Source organism: Apaloderma vittatum, unplaced genomic scaffold, assembly GCF_000703405.1.
Source record: "Apaloderma vittatum isolate BGI_N311 unplaced genomic scaffold, ASM70340v1 scaffold10396, whole genome shotgun sequence".
Lineage (NCBI taxonomy): Eukaryota > Metazoa > Chordata > Aves > Trogoniformes > Trogonidae > Apaloderma > Apaloderma vittatum.
Window position 1 is genome coordinate 45,008 of NW_009720132.1, and position 19,504 is coordinate 64,511.

The 19,504-nt window shown below is 37.0% G+C and overlaps 1 protein-coding gene across 1 annotated transcript in view; it reads left to right on the forward strand.

Moving 5' to 3' along the window:
* The window catches only part of LOC104275068 (triadin-like), a gene marked incomplete at its 3' end in the record, with an annotated part of 44,266 nt that extends 25,720 nt beyond the window's left edge, over positions 1 to 18,546 (forward strand). Inside the window, exons 3-5 of the mRNA XM_009870911.1 lie at positions 13,967 to 14,026; positions 15,150 to 15,209; positions 18,487 to 18,546. Coding sequence (XP_009869213.1) covers positions 13,967 to 14,026; positions 15,150 to 15,209; positions 18,487 to 18,546 — 180 coding nt within the window. The remainder of the gene's footprint in view (positions 1 to 13,966; positions 14,027 to 15,149; positions 15,210 to 18,486) is intronic.
* Between the last annotated feature and the right edge of the window lie 958 nt (positions 18,547 to 19,504).

The window sequence follows — 19,504 nt, forward strand, 5'->3', positions numbered from 1 at the left end:
TTTTCAGTAAAGCTGCTGGCAATACTGATCCGCGGCTGATTGCGAGGGCTTGCTCTGGGACAACAGTATGTAGATATATTTGCCTGCTAACAATACAGTCAAATATATCTCCTTTCAACATCTTGAAATGGTCAGTGAGGAGACTACTAGATTACCCTCTTGGAGTTATTTAAAATAGTCACCCTGCATGTTCTGTATATCTGCACAAGACCCAAGGTCTGGGGAAGTCGCTGTCAAACAGTACCCATATTTAAGGAAATAAAGTACTTATCCATTCAAAACCTTAGAAATGCAAGGGGAAAGATGTTTTTCTTGTCGGCTTGATAACCAAAGAAAATAAACAATGAAATACAGCTTTTAAAATACATACTCCCTTACAATAATTTAATAAACCATGCTGTCATCTCATAAAGAATTGGGATGGTTGCCGTGGTGACAAAGATTATCCTTGCTGCTCTTTGATTCTGTCGTTTTTCTAAACATGAATTCATAATATTTAGGATTTATTAACAATGTGTCACACTGATAGAGATAAATTACATACTTTAAACTGGCCATGTAAGTCTTCCATGATATTATAGCTGCTTTGTCAACTCAGCAATAAGATATGATGTGATTACTAGAAAATTAAAGCTATTTGTCATAAAAGATGAAGCAGAGAGTATCAAAACTCTCAGTACAGAAAAAAAACCTCCAGTGCTCTAACGTGTTTCTTTATTTTAAATATTTTGGAGTTAGCAAGGAGTCACTATTTTCTCTCTTTTAAATTGATCAGTATAAGTATTTATTGAGACTAGATTTATTTGTGCCAGTAACATTTAAGTTGTAATGTATCTGAATTGATGTATTCCAGGCTGCAGGTTTTTTGATGATGGTTCAAACTATAATGTGAAGCTTGTGAGTAGATCTTAATGATGGCACAATTTATGATATGTAAAACATATATACACGCTCATGTATTATGAAGATACAGTTCACTTAAAGTAATTTGTGTAGGATTTTTTGTGTTGTCTGGTAATCTAACTGTAGCAGCAATTTAGATGAGATTCTCAGTGCAGCTGTCTCAGAAGTATGTTTTTGTGTAGCTTACTGAAGTAATTGTGTCAAGTAAGCTTCATTGCTGATACAATGTTAGGCTGATTTAGACAGCCAGCTCTACAGTCATTGCTCCATGCATATTTTGCAGTCAAAATAGCGATAAGAAATTCCCTAAAACCTCAGTAATTTTAAAAGTGTTGGGTTTTTTTTAAATAACAAAGATTTGTATTTATTTTTTTCAAGAAAAAGAGGCCCGTTTTCTGTAGTGAGACACATGGTGAGAACCCAGCAGAGCTGAGGCATCTTAAAGCAAGCAAGGTATATGCGTCTGTGTAGATGACTCTGTTGAAGAGAGTGATTTATCATACAGTGGGCCATATTCACCTCTGTGTATAGGATGACCTCTTGAGCTACATGAGATATGTCTCTGCCGTACATTGCGATGCAGAAGAATTGACTCAGCTTTCTTTAAATGCACCATGTCACTGTTTGAAGGTGTTCTGGAGTGCAGGAGAACTGCTCAGATTTGGTCAGAATCAAGGAGCAATCCTCTGGCTGTTCTTGTCTTGCCTCATTCCTACCACTTATGCTACCTAAACTACTCTATGCATTCTTTTAAGCAGAACAGGTGGGAAAAGTTTGAAAATGCAGCAACTCAATTCTCTCCATTGATAGAAATAAAATTCTCACATAGTTGCAGAAAGAAAAAGAATCTAGGCTCAGCTGAAATACAATAAATCAATATGGCATGATTTCTTCCTAACCACAACCTTTGAGGTTTATAGAACAATAAACGAACTACATACCCAGGCTGCGAAGAATGAGATGAAAACTGAGAAAGTTCCTTTAGCTAAATGACATTGTATAATTAGCTGAATTATGCTGCCATACATTATTGGCTAACAATGACACGTATTTCGGCCTTTGTTACCCTTTATCTCCATGAAATAATGTTCTCTCTCTTTGAAGACAATGTAGGCTGCTACCACAGAACAGTTATGTTTCTTGCAAACCAGACAGAATCATTGTTTCAGATGGCGAATACTATCCAGTAAAAACTTTCTGTATTTATTTTCAAGGGCCTATGCAAAGGTCAGAGTCTTGGGAAAGGAAAATACCATTTTATACTGGATATCTTTGGCAATGTGCATCCTGTTACAACCTGAGCAAATAACTAAGTCTATAAGTGGAAGATTTCAATTGTGTTCAATAGGCATTAAAGTAGCTCCTTAGAGTTGAGATGTAGTATGCATAACTCTTTCTTCTGTTGGATTAATTTGCGGGTCAGTGTTCACGTTATTTGGGCTCTGCAGACAAAATTTAACCCTAAAATACAAGGAGGTATCTCCCATAGAGTCTGGTGAGATTTGAATGTGCTTTTGTTAAAACCATATTTCGTCCAGTATTTCATACCAGTTTCCTACTGCAGAAAATATATGCGCAATACTGTAAACCTGGCACTCTCTATGGTCATACTGACTTTATTGTGCACCTACAACAATCAGCCTTTAAATTTCTACAGAATCACAGAATCTCAGAATCACAGAATTACTGACGGTGGAAAAGACCTCTGAGATCATCAAATCCAGCCTATGTCCCAACACCACCACATTGGCCAGACCAGGGCACTAAGTGTCACATCCAGCCTCTCCTTAAACACCTCCAGGGACAGTGACTCCACCACTTCCCTGGCAGTGCATCCCAGTGCCTGAGCACCCTCTCTGTGAGGAAGTGCTTCCTGAGATCCAACCTAAACCTGCCCTGACGCAGCTTTAGGCCAGCTACAGCTGTATGCAAACAGGGCTATGCAAGCTTGTTTTAATTCTGGTTTGCTTTTATCAAATTCAGCATTTTGCATTTTCAATATTATCCTGGGTTTTGGCACAATAAGAACAGCAGGAAAAAAATCAGTTACAGAGGTATACAGCAGTAAGTTAATATCAGTGTCAGAGGTGAGGAATTTTGTTTGAAAGAGATGACATAGCAAGGGAAGGTAAATACTGTACCACTTCCTCTTATAATGAGGCACTTAGTGCTTTGGTATACAGCACGATAAAAATGAGTCATTCTCCAAGACAGCAATCCCTGACCTGGAAAATTTTATCTCTGTAATTTGTATACAGCATTGATCTACCTTTTATTGTGTGTTGCAATTGCTAGTTCAGCATGTGAGCTTTAAAATCATAGAATCATCGAATGTTAAGGATTGGAAAGGACCTCAAAAGATCATCCAGTCCAACCCGCCTGCCAGAGCAGGATCCCGTAGGGCAGCCACACAGGAAACGTGTCTGGGCAGGTTTTGAAAGTCTACAGAGAAGGAGACTCCACAACCTATTCCAGTGCTCTGTCACCTTCACAGGGAAAAAGTTTTTCCTCATGTTTTTGTGGAACCTCCTATGTTCCAGCTTGCACCCATTGCCCCTTGTACTGTCATTGGACATCACTGAGAAGAGCCTGGCTGCATCATCCTGACACTCACCCTTGACATATTTATAGACATGAATGAGGTCACTCTTCAGTCTTCTCCAAGCTAAAGAGACCCAGCTCCTTCAGCCTTTCCTCATAAGGGAGATGTTCCACTCCATCATCTCTGTGGCTCTGCGCTGGACTCTCTCAAGCAGTTCCCTGTCTCTCTTGAACTGAGGGGCTCAGAACTGGACACAATATTCCAGATGTGGCCTCACCAGGGCAGAGTAGAGGGGGAGGAGGACCTCTCTCGACCTACTAATCACACCCTTTCTAATACACCCCAGGATGCCATTGGCCTTCTTGGCCACGAGGGCACATTGCTGGCTCATGGTCATCCTGCTGTCCACCAGGACCCCCAGTTCCCTTTCCCCTACGCTGTTCTCCAACAGGTCAGTCCCTAACCAATACTGAAAATGTAGTAAAAAGAACATTTTTTTCCTTCCAAAGGTAGTTTGGAAAACATAAAATACTACTCCTGGTAAACAACTCAAGATATATACAGAAAAATGTTTAGTAAAAGTGTGATTTTTCTTTTTCATGAACAACACATATTACCATGTTGCTGTTACAGTGCAGCAACACCTATTTTTGACTTTAAAAGTAGCTATGTTGCTCAGTTAAAAGCAGAATAATTATTAAAGTCACTTAAAATTATGATTTTTATCCATATATATTGACTGCATAAGTATATATAAAATTGAACTTTATCGTATATAATTCTGAATATGCAGATGATAAAGACATGGCTCTGCTATAATATTTGAAGCACTTAATTATTTTTTTGAGAACATAACTGATATTTTTATGTATGGAAAATATTTTAATATTGATAACTCTACATTACATTGTTCTCAGAAATACATAAACAGAAGCTGGAGAAAGAAGAAAAACGACCACCAAAAGGTAACCTTTTTTATCTGTTTATCTACATATATGTATATGTAGTATACAGTGCATTTTTAAACTATTGATGTTACTACTGTTGTGTTAGAGAAACATTCAAAGTTCTAACTGTAAATGAGTAAAAATTCATATATAACTTAACATTAACAAATAGTGTCATTTTATGTTTGTGTGGCTGTATTGTAAATGCGCACTTCTATTAAGATTCTCCTGCCCAAACTTATCCACAAATCTTCTTTCTAGCAAAGGTGCTGATGAACTTCCCCTGGCATGAAGTATGTTGAACAAGGAAGAAAGCAAATTTATAGGCCAGTGGGTGCCATCCAAGTTAGGAAGTCATAGTTAACAGTAAGCCAGGTGTTTATCACAGATAAGAAAAGCCTCCATTTTTAGAACTGAGTCTTTTTTTCAGACTCTTTAATCTCCTCTAACTGGCACTTTCCAAAAATCCACTGAGGAACTGGTTCAGACTAGTTTAGAGAGGTCATGAAAACAGAGAAGTTTCCTGGGATATGTGCAGATCTTTTGCTTAAGAAAGCCTCCTCTGTAAAGGTTAGACCACATAAAATTTGATTAACATCTCTGTGATGTACCAGTACTGTGCTTAGTAATGGCAGGGGTAAGCCAGAGGGAAGCTTATTAAAAATATTGTATATGTATATGTATACACACACTGTCCCTCACACAATTATATTTATTTCTCTATATATACTTTATATGGTTTTATAGTACATTGCACCTCTAGTGCTAGCTTTCTGGTTTTGTGCTAATCAGGGTCATCTAGAGTGTCTAGAACTCCTTCCCTATTACTTAATAAATCATGTCATATGAAAATGAAGTTTTTAGGATATCAGTGGGCTAGATAGGGTCGTATCCATTATCAAGAGATCTCGGTTAAGGGCTTTTCAAGCACAATATTCTAAAAATACAAATGAACTTGCAGCCTTGACCAAAACAGCTGCTTGTGTACCATTTCACCTATACAGAAGTGCATTGCTTCACATAGAACATTAAAGTTTCAGAAATGATCACTAGAAAGTTAGAAATGTCAGAAAAAAAATCATTCAAGTGTCATTAGTTAAATACCTTTATGCATATAGCTGACAACACAGTCTTTAACTACACAGCCAGTTACTAAAGCACAGGACAATTTTTTTTAATTTTATTTTTCACTTTCATATTTAGTCCTAAAAATGTATGTTGTACATTGGAGGAAGAATTACAGGAAAACATTCTGTCCAGCTCAAGCTTGAGCATGATAAAGGCATAAATATTAAGGTAGTTTTACTGCTACCCTCTAAAGGACCTTCAGGAAGCATGTGCAAATGCAATCTTTTATTGTTTTTAATAGGAATAATCTAAAGGCAAAATTCATATTTTCAATAGAAGCATGCACTCCAAGCAAGTTTCCGTCCTCAAACCAAAAATATGGGGACACTATTGTTTTTTAAATAATTTTGTTTTCAAATAGTCAAACCATCTGAATCCAAGCCCCAAGATTTATAAGGAAGTTCCATACATAAGCATCATGTTGAAAATATTGTACTGAAATATGAGGAATAGATATAATAAGTGGAAATCCCAGGTAGAATTGGCTGAAATTATAAGAAAGATTCTTACAGTATTAGGAGTCAGGCAAACATGTGCTCTAAAATTTGCTTTTAATTAAATATTGCGATAAACCACTAGTAATAAAGTCCGTTTCAATTATTGTACTTAGTCAATTTAATCCTGAAAAGAAGAAATACTCTAAGAAATGATTCAACAAAGCACTTGCTCATGCTTAAGAGCACAGAAATTAAATTATTTAATGACTGTGTGTACACATATGCACAAATTCACTACAAAACAGGGTCTTTCGAATTTGGTATTAGTATTTTAAACAAGGGCCAAGAGCACCTTGGTCTGGATGAGCACTCAGATCTCACAAGACCACGTCCAGATTCCGCGTGCAGCTCTGGGCCTCCCAGCTCAGGAAAGCCGTCCATAAACTGGCATGAGGTCAGTGTGGGGCCGCTCTGCTTTATGATGCACACACAGACGTTGCGAGACTGTGAGCTGCTGCTGAAGGCTGTTGTCAATACTACTACTCATAAATAAGACGTAACTACACAAGGCTTCGGCAACAGGGAAGAGGAACAATAAAATATATCGGGATAGAAGTACATGTATCATTTCTGTCTAGTGGAAGACCCAATGATAATCCAAATGGACTGATCATTTCTGATTTTCTGAAAAACTTATATTAGCAGTGAAAGGATTTATCCTGCATTTCTAATACATTGCTTTTGGAGTGAGGGATTGAAGAAGACAATGTGATGACGAAATGCTACTTCCGACAGACGTATAATAAATCACAGTGGCTTTATGACAGATACCCGCGTGCCTCTGAATTCACATTAGCCTTTCTGTTTTTTCACAGCAAATATCTCTGAATTTAGTCTAATTTGACGAAGAGAGTCCAGGCCCTTCAAAATTATTTTATTTACTATGTGTATCACATGTCTGTTGCTCCTACCCCTACCAACTTGGGCTCTACTGATAACATATATATTAAACATCACAGGATAAAGCTGTCTGTATTTTAGAATATGGATAAATTATAGGGTTATAAAGACAACTATAATGTGTCCCCGTAGTTTAATTTGCTGTGCGTGGAAAACAATGTGTTTGAGACAGCTAAATAAATAAATAGAACTGGACTATAAAAAATCACAGTATACAAGAAACCCACAGAAGCTGACAAAATTAGGAAGTTCGACACAGGGACTGTCTGCCCTGATTTCTGGAAGTATGGCTACACATATAGCTGAGTTAACTTTAAACTAGGTAACATGGTACAGCTAGCAGCATAGCTGTAGTGGCTCAGGTACAGCTGTCGAGTATTTATTTAGATGTATGGGCTTACAGCAGCCCAGGGTAAAGCTACTACCAGTAGCTGTCAAACCTAAATCTCAGGTCAGATGGATGTCACACTGTCTGAATGCTGCAATTAAGTCTAATTTCAAATTGTATAAACATGCAACTCATGAGACATTGTCTCACTCTTATATAGGCATTTACATTCAATGCAGAAGGGCTACACCCAGCACAGGGTTAGGTGCTACAGGGAGCAGCATGTTCATGTCTGGTGCTGGTTGGGGAAGATCTGGGCAGACTCAGAGGCCTGATTCTTCCCCCGTCACAGGTAACGGAGGTGGTTCACTGGTGATGAGTGCAGCTGCCTCCACAGTTCATTAATTGCTGGGGTTTCCTTAGATTATTTTTTCAGATCTGGAAGCCCGTGCCCTTCTCCAGCTCATGCTCTTTCCTTCTTCTTTTTTTTTTTCCTGTGTTCCTTCAAGAAGAACTAAGCTATAGCCATCTAATGTTACTTTATTTCTGAATAAAAGCATCTACACAGAGATTTAATGCTCTCTGACTAATGCACTCTAACTTCATTTTATTAGTTCATTTATCTTAACTTTCCTGTGTGTTACTCTTTAGATGAGCACTTAGTCAGTTAGCTGGAGCAAGGAATCTCTGCTTCATGCTCACTGCACTCATCACCTAGCTTTATACTAAGCATCAGACTTAAGACTTACTCAGATGGAAACTATTTTTACTTCCCTTAGGTATGGAATTAGTGGCTCCTTACTACATCACTTATTTTGCACTTGCTCTTTTGGGGTCTGAACGTCTCTGTCTCAAGTAATTTAATGAAGAAAAAAACTAAATCACATCCCCCTTCTCTATGTCCTCCATCTGATGCAAATCAAATGTACTATTAGGTGACTGAAATTTGGAAAAATCTCTCACATATATACTATGAATGTTGGTTTTAATTTTATGTGAATTAGATGCAATATTTTTGCATGATTAAGTTTGGAATTCATTGTTAAATTACCTTAAAATTTCCCATTATAATCTTCTATTTTAGATTATTTATAAATTTACCACACTCCAGTCACTCAGGAAGAAATTTTTCATGCTCATCTTTTTGCCTCAGGCTGAATTTTCATTCAAAGTCACATAAAAATATTTCAGCAATTTCCGAAATCTAGGTTAGTGAAAATTAGGTTGGGGTGTTATATTTTTTCCAGTGTTAATAACAGTTCAGTCTGAGTTTATGCTCTTTTGGTATTTGCAAAGAAATCCAAGAAAATTTCTTTAAGTTGGGGGAAAATTTTACCTTACAGATTTGTTATAAACTAGTTTTAGTAATTCTTTTTCTTTTTTTCTGGATGAAGCCAGTATCCTATTAAAAAAAGAAAAAAAATGATTTTTTAAATACAAAGTGTGTCATAAAGTAAATAAAATGATTGAATCAAAGTTGAATGAATATTTTTCATCTGAATGAATGAGCATTTTTCATCTGAATGAATGCTTGACTTAGCAGCCTTAAAACCATTTTTATATGCTTTCTCTTTGCTTTTCATATGCAAAAGAAAATCTTACCAACTCTAATTTGTTTCACAGAAACATGGCAGTATGGCCAGCCTGGCTTATTTCTAAAACCTAATGTTTACACCTAAGCACTGCAGGCTTTAAAAAGGACTTTTATTAAGCCCTTTACAATTAAATAGATATCCAAGTGACTAAATCTGGAAACGATCTGTCAACAGTGAAATATTTTCTATGATACAGCTTTTAGGACTACGTATGATACTGAATATGAAAATATATCAGAGGAAAGAAGAGTTAGCATGCAAAAAAAAAAAGATTTTTCAGATCAAAAGCTTCAATAGACTTCAGTGTCCATGCTACACTGTGATTTAATAGTCAAAAAGGGCCAGTCGTCACAGCCCTGAAACATGAACCCATTAATTTTTGGCAACACTTGCCCTTCCCTGATAAGGTTCTACTCAAAAGCCATAGCTCTGACAGTGTCCATAAGAGGTAATGGTAAATATTACAATCTGAGATTAGCATGCTCTGAGGCTGTGGGGGTATCAATGCACAGGATAGGGCTCTTGAACTAACCAGAGGTCGCTTTCAGCCTATGGTAGGGAAGAGAAAAATAGTTTATTTTTATGTCAGCCTGCTTATCCACATTCCAGGCTCCTTGCCCAGCTATGTCAAGTTACTTTTATTTCTCAAGAAGGAGCCAACTGATCCCCTCCCCACATTTTTTTAGCTTGGAGTCCACACAAATATTAATATTTCCTTGCATTTTTGCTCTCCATAACATTTTGATTATGTGAAAAAACCTTAAAGTAGGGGTTTTGTCCACTTTAAGGTCTGCTGATGCTCAATTCGGTTAGTGTTGTTCAAAGCATTAAACACGGAAATGCTGTGGAGAAACTAGAATAAATTAAAAGAAAACAAACCAACCAACCCCCCCCCCCCCCCCCAAAAAAAAACCAAACCCACGCAACAGTCTCCCTTACAGAAGTAAAATGTTCTGTGGTTGAAAACAGGCTTTATGATTGCTGGTCTGCATTCAGATATATCTTTTGGCATAGACTACAAGGGTTTTTGTCTGATGTGCTGAATCTCATGTTTTGCTGCCGTTGACCATCACAGATCTATTGTTTGCAAAACTGTGTTATTGCCCCATTCAGAACAGACAACACGCTGTCTGAAGTGTTTTGCACAAAGCTAGCCCCTGCTAATACAAATCTAAGATGTAAAAGCATGCTACAGTTTCTGCAAAAATATTCAGTGTAAGTTCTACATTGTGTAGGTAGAGAGGAGACTACTTTTTTTCTTTCCCTTGGAATGCTACTATATGTCCTAAAGCAATTGAATGAGATATAGCCTGTTAATTCGTTCAATAATATATTGCTGGTGCTGCTGTGTTCTTCACAGCTTATTTTCTTAGTGTAAATTGGCTGTCCATGTTCCTTGAAGGCTTTGAAAAATCTCCCTTCAATCTCTTTCTATCCACAGATCTGCTAATTGTTATCAACAATAATTTACCTGTTATGACTGGAAATGTATTAGGATAATGCAAGCACATGCAAGACATAATAAAATTACTGAATGTTTGGAACGATTTTTCTTAAAGACATGATCCTGCTTTTTAATGAGGAAATATTTAACCAATGAAAAAATGCTTCCACCTCTGTGAAATGACATTTGATGCAAAGCTGGTGAAAAGACTGTGTGCAGAAACATTACTGTGCTTGTATCTACAGCTCATAGCTGTCTTCCCATCAGACTTCTATTTTCTGTGGAAGAAACTTGAGCATTGCAAAAAAACCCACCTTTTCCTTGATATTGGAAAATGCTGGTCTCTTAGTAGTCGAGATTGAGAAGGAATGTTTTTCTCTATCTAAATCACTAGGATTTGGATGTCCAAAAACATTATCTGAAAGTTGGATGGGTAATAGACTCTATAAGGATTCATGTTTGCCCACAGCTAGCAGGTCCTGTAGTTGGTTGTGTTTTGAACAGCTGCTCTTCCTGAAGTTACACTCTGATTAAAAAGAGATGTTTTCTTGTTAATCCATCCTGTGGCTGAAGTAACAGCTAAAAATAAGGAGAAAAAAAGAGAGCATGGAAAGCAATATGCTAGCTTGTTTTTGTTAAGAATAGAAAGCAATGTTGTCAAGACCTGAAAATAATTTCCTCTCTCAGAAATCTTAGAGTCAGGGTGCTTGTGTAATAGGACTAAAAGAGATCCCACAGATTAGATTAAGGTTGCTGAATAAACACTTATTTTGCAAAAATATGGTGTAGCAGCTGAAGGTTTATTCAAGGAAAAATATTTCTCTTGGACCTGGAATTAAATATTGACATTAAGAAGGTCTAAACATCATCTAGTACCTGTGACTCAGAACTAAATTACATTATTTGAATTTACAAATATTTGTCCTCAATCACTTTGGTGAAATAAAGTGTACTTAATAACTCCAGCTTAGAGATTTATTGTGTTGAGGTTTTTTAATTAATTCTAGTAATTCACAAAGACAAACCTGAAAAACAAAAAAAAAAGAGAGGAAGGAATTTGTAAAGTGTATGTATTCAGTATTTGATGTTCTCTGTCTTTTTACTAGTCATTCCACATAGCAGTGTAGTCTATCGACTCAGACCCTTCTTATAAATCCTAATTATGTTTAAGGATGGAGGAGGTGTTGCAAAAGCCAGCTGGAAGGAGAATGAGGATTTTAAAAACGCTTTGAATTTATCACTCTGCAGAAAGGCTAAAATTATATTCAAAGAGTAGGGAGTAAGTTTTTACTGTATTATTAACTTACGTAAAAGATGCCCGGCACATAAATGGATGCTTTTCCTATTCTTCTTGTATAAATTCAAGCACAATATTTGTCTTTAGGAATAATTCTGCGCAAAACGTAATGAGTAAAATTATAGCATACAAGGCATGATCCCTGGTGGCTTCAGAGATCTGCCTTACAAAAAATATTTCCCCAGACTCATTTCAGAGAGATCGGAAAGAGGGTATTAGAGAGGCTATACAAGTTTGCTGGTGGTGTATGCTAACAACAAACTACAGATCTAGCTGTTGTAGCAGTCAGGATCACAAGGTCTTCCTCTCCACATACAATTCATCAGTTAGCTCTGGGCTGCAACAGCCATCATCTAGTTTGCGTCTTGTGTGAGATTTTTTTGGCAAAATGGAATTTTGTTGAAGCGACTACTTGCTAAAACACTTTAAGGCTTCTGAGAACATGTCCTTTACATAAAAATGTAATTAATGAAGTCTTAGGCTGGAGGAAGAAACCTGTTCTGGAAGAGCAAATAGGCCAAGGGTCATAATAAACCAGCAAAAAAATTGCAAGACCCAATACCCAGCAATGGCTGATTTATTTCAGACCAAGAATATGAGTCTCACAACCCAAGTGAACGTGCACCTTCCTGAATTCTGTGCTTGACTAGACCTTTCTAATGGTCTCTGATTGGAGCTTTTCTATTTTATATAAATAACTCAAAATATATTGAGTTAGCAAGACTGACTCTAGATGTTAATGGCAGGCACATAGGTTTAGGATTCTGTCAGAATGAATATTTATTGCTAGAAAATGGAATGATGGTAACAAGAGAATTTTTTTCTGAGATTTGGAAAATTGACAGCACAAAGGAAATAATGTCCCATGTTAAAACATGAATATGTCATTATTTTGTAGAAAACTTGGGAAACTTCTATTTGATTTGATAGGAGGACAATATTTAATATTTTTAAAACTTTTTAGAATAGGAAAAAATTATCCCAGTCAATCTCAGATAGCCAATGAAGATTTACTACTGCCTTATGTTGTCATAACTCCTACTAATATTTTACCTAACTGTATTTTATCTTCAAGTGAATGCATTATGTAGTTTAGTGATTTATTGCTACAATTGCTGTTAAAACACTACTGCATATAGAGATTCTCTGTATTCACAGTACTAAGAAACATTGCTTTGGATTGTACATTATATTTTAAATCTATGACTATGCATACATGTCTTTTCATTTCATCATAGTGTGAATGGGAGACTTCAAAGTTTTACTGCATCCCTGTATTTTAACTACTTATTTTCTACTTTAAGTACATTTAAGATTTTCAATGCATGGGTAACAGAGACAGTAAATAACACCTTATTCTAATTTCTAATTATCTTCTGCAATGACACAGAGAATATTTAGAAACATCTCAGAAGTGACTCCACCAGCTATGTCAGGAACTCATTATTGTGAGAGTTTGAATATTCCCTGCTCTTCCTTCTTTATTTCCAGTTGCATATGGAATGCATAGTACTGTAAAAGAAATTTCTTATTTTCTCATGTTTGACAAAGGGAGTTTTACTAAACTGGGATGAGTTTAACTGGGAGTTAGAGTTAAAGCTGGGCTGCAATTTCACAGCTGATTTTTCTGAAGTGCTCTAAAATCCAGAGGCTTATTTTCCATGGTTTGGAAAATTGTTGCATAAAATCCTCAGAAAGGTGAGTAAAAAAGAAATGTTATGTCAATGAGTGTATAGTGTAATACAGTTTCCATTATCATAATGTTAGTTTTCACTCTGCATACTGGGCACCTAATTCTGGCTCTGAGGTCATCATTGCCAGGGACTGATCTCAGCTAGTGTCCATTACTAGCTATCTGTATCCATTACTAGCTATCTGTATCCATTACTGGTTATTCATTTCAAGCCAGCTGGCAAGTGACAAGTGTGTCATTTGTGCATGTGATGCTCTTACACTCCAGGATTGATTCCAGGGTTTTTACACTCCTCCACCTGAGTGAGTGTGGGGTGGCCCAAGTGATGTCCTCTTTTTAATGCAGGTGGCAGAATTAACTGTGAGCTCTGCCTCAGTCCTTGACAGTTTTCTGAAAATCTCACTTCAGGAATGGACAGACAACTGCAAGCAATGACGTTGCTGTAGTAAACAGCCAAGGCATGTTTCCCTGGCTTGGATGGTAAACAGCAACTTATTGGCCAGAGCTGTCTACTCACACCCATGTAACGTAACGTGTGCTGTGCAGGTATGCACAAGGTAGCTCAGGAGCAACACAGTTTGCCTTTTCATCTGCTAATGGTGATCTTGTTAGAATTATTTTTGACTCTTAAGTTTTTTTCCACAGTTTTTTTGGTTTTATTAATATATATGAACACTTTTCTTCTTTCCTAGTGACCCATAAAGACAAATTGGAAAGACAAGATAAACCTGAAAAAAAGGAAAGACATGCAGGTAATGATTTAATGTCAGAACTTAATTTATATTTTCAGGTACCCTGGAACTAATTGTCTTCTCAATTTCTATTATAAAGACAATGAAGTAGGCCATGTGAAAAAAACATTTTTTTAAATATTGAGTAGGGCTGTTGCGTAGGCATTGAATAGGGCAGGATTAATTCCTTAAGCAGTTGCTTGTAATAAATAAGTATCAAGCACTGCTTCCACAATTTGTATAATCTTTTGAAACATCAACACAGGGCTGGAGAGTGCATCACAATGCTCATGTATGCATTTCTGTATTCTTAGTATAAACTCATATGCCAAAATCAAACTGACGGCTGGTTTTCACATCCTGGTCCCTGTAGGGTACCTCAGGGTACATGAACACACACAAGTTTCAGTTCTGCATTCCTGTGGACAAGATACTGTGTAAACACTAATTGCAAAAAATTATCAAATCAGAGCCCACATACAGGAGTATTCTTGAATACCCTCCACTCAGTGACTATTGCACAACTCAGGTGTATTTTGACACCTGAGCCAGAAATCTAGTCACTACAGTGTACTTTATTTCAATTTGTAAAGTGCAAATTAAAAGCAAACAAAAAGTCCCAAAGAGCATTAGTTATAATGCCACTGCAATTAGATTTGTAATTCATTATAGAGTTTAATCATTCATAGCTAGAAAAACTGTTAGTTGTTATGTGGAGTTCAGAAAATCCTTTCAAAAAGAACCAAAGTAATAAACAAGAAAGCTGAAAAATAACAATAAACCAAAATAAACCACAGTATAAAATACAGTATAAACAAACAAACAAACAAAATGAACCAGTAAACAACATAAATAAGCATGACTGTTCTTGACTAACTTCTTTCGTGGGAGTACAGTGGTGCAAGAAAGGCCATTCCTCCCCCAGCCAATGGCAGAGACCTCAGAGATGGCAGATAGGTTTTCGAAAGTTCAAATCATGTGCATTAAAAGCAGACTGCAGCAGCTGAATCAATCTTTCTCGTTCTTTTCATGGATGGCCATGATGCCTAGTTGTGTTTCTTGATCTTTTTTCTTCTTTCTTTCACTTGAAGTGCAACATTTCTCTTTTTTAATAACCGTTAATACTGTCATTGCATATTTCTAGTTATTCACAGAGAGAAACCTGAAAAGCCAGAAAAACATGAAAAGAAAGCACCTTCTAAAGGTAATGCACATTATTACTGGATGTTGTACAGTTTTAATTTTTCAGTGCTTATACAGGATGGATGAATGTGGAGATGAGGATTTAAAGTATCGAACTCTCTCAGTCCATGCTGCACATTTTTTGGGTGCTCTCTTTTTTGCTTGTGTTGGTCTTGATCAGTCCCTGAGAGAAGTCTTGCTCAGCACATATTTCTTGCTTAGTTCTCTTGTCCTGATGCAGAGAGGTAGTTATGAACTGTTCTTAACGCAGCTAAAGAAATAAGTCTATGACTACTATATTTACATTCTGTCCTGGTTTGAGATACAGAATCAATTTCGTTTGGTGATTTTACATTTCAGCTCAGTGTCTTCTAAGAGTTAACACTTTCTAAAGTTAACAGTGTGTTCTTGCAGACAGTGCCTGCTATTAGAAGTGATAAGGCCTGATTTTTATAGTCACTACTAGGGATCAGGATGCAGAAAGACTCTTGCTTATACTTGCTCCTATAGTGACCAAAGTCACCGCTGGATCTTTGTCTAACATTGGGGAGGCCAGGAAGGAAAAGGGGTCACAAGTAAGTAAAAGGTTGCACCTCCAGTGAGTAACAGGACAGATGACCAACGAAAGTATTCCATTCCATATACATCACATTCAGTATAAAGCTGAGGGATAATGAGTGTTAAGGCCTCTTCTTAAAGGACTGGTGTCTGAGGAGGACTCCATCTTATCTTCTGCCTTTGATCCTGAACCTGAGTTCCCAAAATTCAGCTCCTGTGTCTGGTTCCCCTCTGTCATTGGGCTTTCCCCGGTGCCTGCCTGCTCTGCAGCAACTGTGGTGATTGTTTTCAGGGGAGGAGTTGGATTCCATATCAGTTTTGTATGTATTTGTATATAGTTCATTATTTTTATTTTTGTTTTCTTAAAGCTGTTTTAGTTTTCCAATCCAGAAGTGTCTGCCTTATTCCCTTTCCCTTCCCATTTGGGAAGGGAGAGGATGAAGAAAGCATCTGTCAGCATCCAGTGACCAGCCCAGCCCTCGCCCTTGACACATTCCTTGATATCTTTTCCTCTAAAATGGGATTCAGTAATTTGTCTGCAAAGAAGGCTTTCTATTGTGTGTCAGTTTTCAGTCTGAAGCAGACTTAATGCAAGAGTATTTACTGTCTCTCAGTCTGGGTCTACTATACATCGGAAAATAGATTTTAATTTTCTTGCCTTTATTTTTTTGCAATAACATTTTCATTTCAGTAGATGATTTGTACTGTCTTCCATGGCAGAAGTGGCTTTGGTTAAGGTTTACATATTTACCAATTATCATATATATTCTGAAGCAATATCTTGTATGAGAGGTGATTTTCAGTATTCTTTTGAGTGATAATTAGCCAATTTTTGGACAGAGGGATTTAAAAATCCAATTAGCATGCACTGTTATAATTTTTTAAAGACTAAGACATATTATTGCTTGGCATTTGAATATTTTTGATTGGAAATATTTTGAGAGCCAGATATAAAGTTAGGAAGTTAGGTTTCAGTTAGGTTTCTTCTCACTTTTACTCAGTTAACACTTGAAAAAGATACTATGTAATGTATCTTAATATCAGTCTATTTTTACATTCAGATTAATCTCATAATGATGGGATGCATTAATTAATTAGGCTTAATTTGCATCTGTTTGGACAATATAGATTCAAATGTACAAATCAGTCTTTATTGTACTTGAACTTTGTGGAGAAATTAAAACAGAAAGTAGGAGTGAAAAAAGAGAAGAAGTGGAATGAAGACTTAAAGCCTTAAAAGACATTGAAAGGTAGCCACTGTCCAGTCTCTCTTTTAAAGGGATATTTGGTCATTTTTACTACTTTCAGTGTATAACTTCAAAGCGTAGGATTTTTTGAAGAAAGTAAAATCACACTGAAGTAATCCAGAGAAAATAAATGCACATGTTGTCTGTGTAGTTTGGAAAAGCAAATAAATTCCAAGAATGACTGAAATATTCCTAATGAGCAGCCAGCCTGTTTACCCATTTATCTTCTGCTAGCTAAGCAAACAATCACTGAGAGCTTTAATGTGTTTAATAGCAGCCATGACTCCAGTCACTGGCTGGAAAATTTTATGAAGAATTTGGTAATTTTGTTACTAGGGAGATTTGCTGCTGCGGTGTGACATACAGATATGATACCCTCACTTGAGTAATTTCATTGCCATGAGAGTCCCTAGAGCAGGACTCTGAACTAGGGCACTCGTTGGCCTCAGCGCTTCCAAAGGGACATTTCTGTATGCTGCTGAGCTACTCATTGCCAGGATCACCCTCCTTTTCCCTAGAGTCTGCTCCAAACTGGGTCAGCTCCCAGCAGCGCTTAGAGGCCATTTCAACCACTGGTAGTCCTTAGGAAATGAGGATACACAGGTCCAGGCCAGCTTCAGGTGTCCTGAAAATTGAGTGAGTATTTCATTCACTGCCAGCAGGGTTTCTCTATGTGCAACACGAAGACTTGGAGTACTTCTTCAGCCCCTTGTTAAAGGCTCCAGAAAGCTCCAGTATTAGGAATGCTATTTAAACATATCATCCAAGAAACAGTTCTCTTAAAAAAAAAAGAAAAAAAAAGTCTAAATATCAATCATGACTTATACAGGCAGCAATTCCAGGCTGGAATTCAGTTAGAGAGGGTGTTGCTATTATGTAGTTATCACTTGAAAGAAATGTAATTAACTCTCAAGGCTGTTTTGCTCCAGCAATGTGCCTGGATGGCAACCAAAAGAGGAAAGACAGAAGTCTCCACGTTAAATTTTGACAGCCTTTCTAGGACAAAGCAGTGTGTGTTTACACAGTGTATCCTGTGCAGACATGAACTCACTTGAGCTGGGCTCAGGAGTGAGCACCAAGCTTGTGGCTGTGTTTGTGTGACAGTAAGCCCAAGCTAAGAAAAACACCTTTCCATAAGACAAATGTAGCCACACGGCTTCCTGCTGGTGGGAGCACAAGAAGAATGAGGCTGTGTCTGCTCAGAGTTTGAGCTGAGCGAGATTATGTCATCTGGAATAAGCAGTACAAACATTCCCTACAAAGCTTTGTATCTGTGTGAGTGACTTGTTTTCTTTTTAGGTGAGTCTCAAAAGAAATTTTGAAGCTTTTTACCCCAGTGTGTATTCCTGAGAAAAAGAAGGAAGAATTCTGCAAACTGAAAAACAGGAGTCATGAGGAAATGTTAAACTTCCAGGGATGTTTTGTTTTAGTAACATTTTCTTGTTCTTTGTGAGTTTTTCTTTTTCTCTAATACATAATTGTGCTCATTTCTAGTAATTCAAAAAGACAAACCTGAAAAACATGAAAAAGCTGAAAAGAAACCTCCTCCCAAAGGTATTTGTTTACTTATACTACATTTTTAATCACAATTTACATTAAAATTCATAAATGTTGTTTTATTGGAACAGAGAATATAATTGTCTATGAAAAATCAGCTACATGACACTGCAATGAAATTAAGATATAACTCAAATTAAAATACCTGTAGAACATCCAGGGGTTAGTTCTGTGCATGATCCATTTTAAAACCAGTTGAAATTTCAGAGATGAAAATTAAAGGTATGAACCACAGCTTCCCTGAAAAAGAAGTAGGCCTGTCTGTAAGTGATCTAACACAGACATTTTCACTAGGTAAGGAAATTCTTTCTTCCATAACCAGAAATACTTAGATATGTCATGGCTTTGTTTAGAAGCAGGAATGCCTTTATATAAATGTCTATTCTATTTTTAAAAAAGCTAGAATTATTCTGCCTAAATATTGATAAAATCAGTCTAGTCAGCACAGCGGCTGAATAGAAACAGAAGTCTAGAGCCTTACAGAAGACACAGATTTTGCAGCAATCGAGTTTTGCCTCAGAGATGGAGAGAGAGCTATGAAAAAAACAGAGGTGTGAACATAACACTAAAAAGATTAGTTTAAACTATACTCAGTGGCATTTTAAACTACTGTTGGATTTTCCACTGAAGTGACCTAGAACATGCATATTGTCAGCATCCATGTCTCAGGTGAGAAAAAGATGCTGATACACACAAGCAGAAGGAGTACTCCTGGTCTCACTCACCTCTATTTAGCTTCAACCATTGATATTTCCAATTTGGTAATTCTTCCCGGAACCCTTCTCACTCTGCTAAAGGGTGTGTCGTGAATTAGCTTGTCTCAGAATCATTTTTCAGCCTGGGGAATTGGTGGAGAGAGTGAGACTCAAGAATTCAAGACCTCTTTGGGGAGAGACCTAGAATCAGTGCCTAAAAGCAACCCACACAAATCATAGAATCATAGAATTGTCAGGGT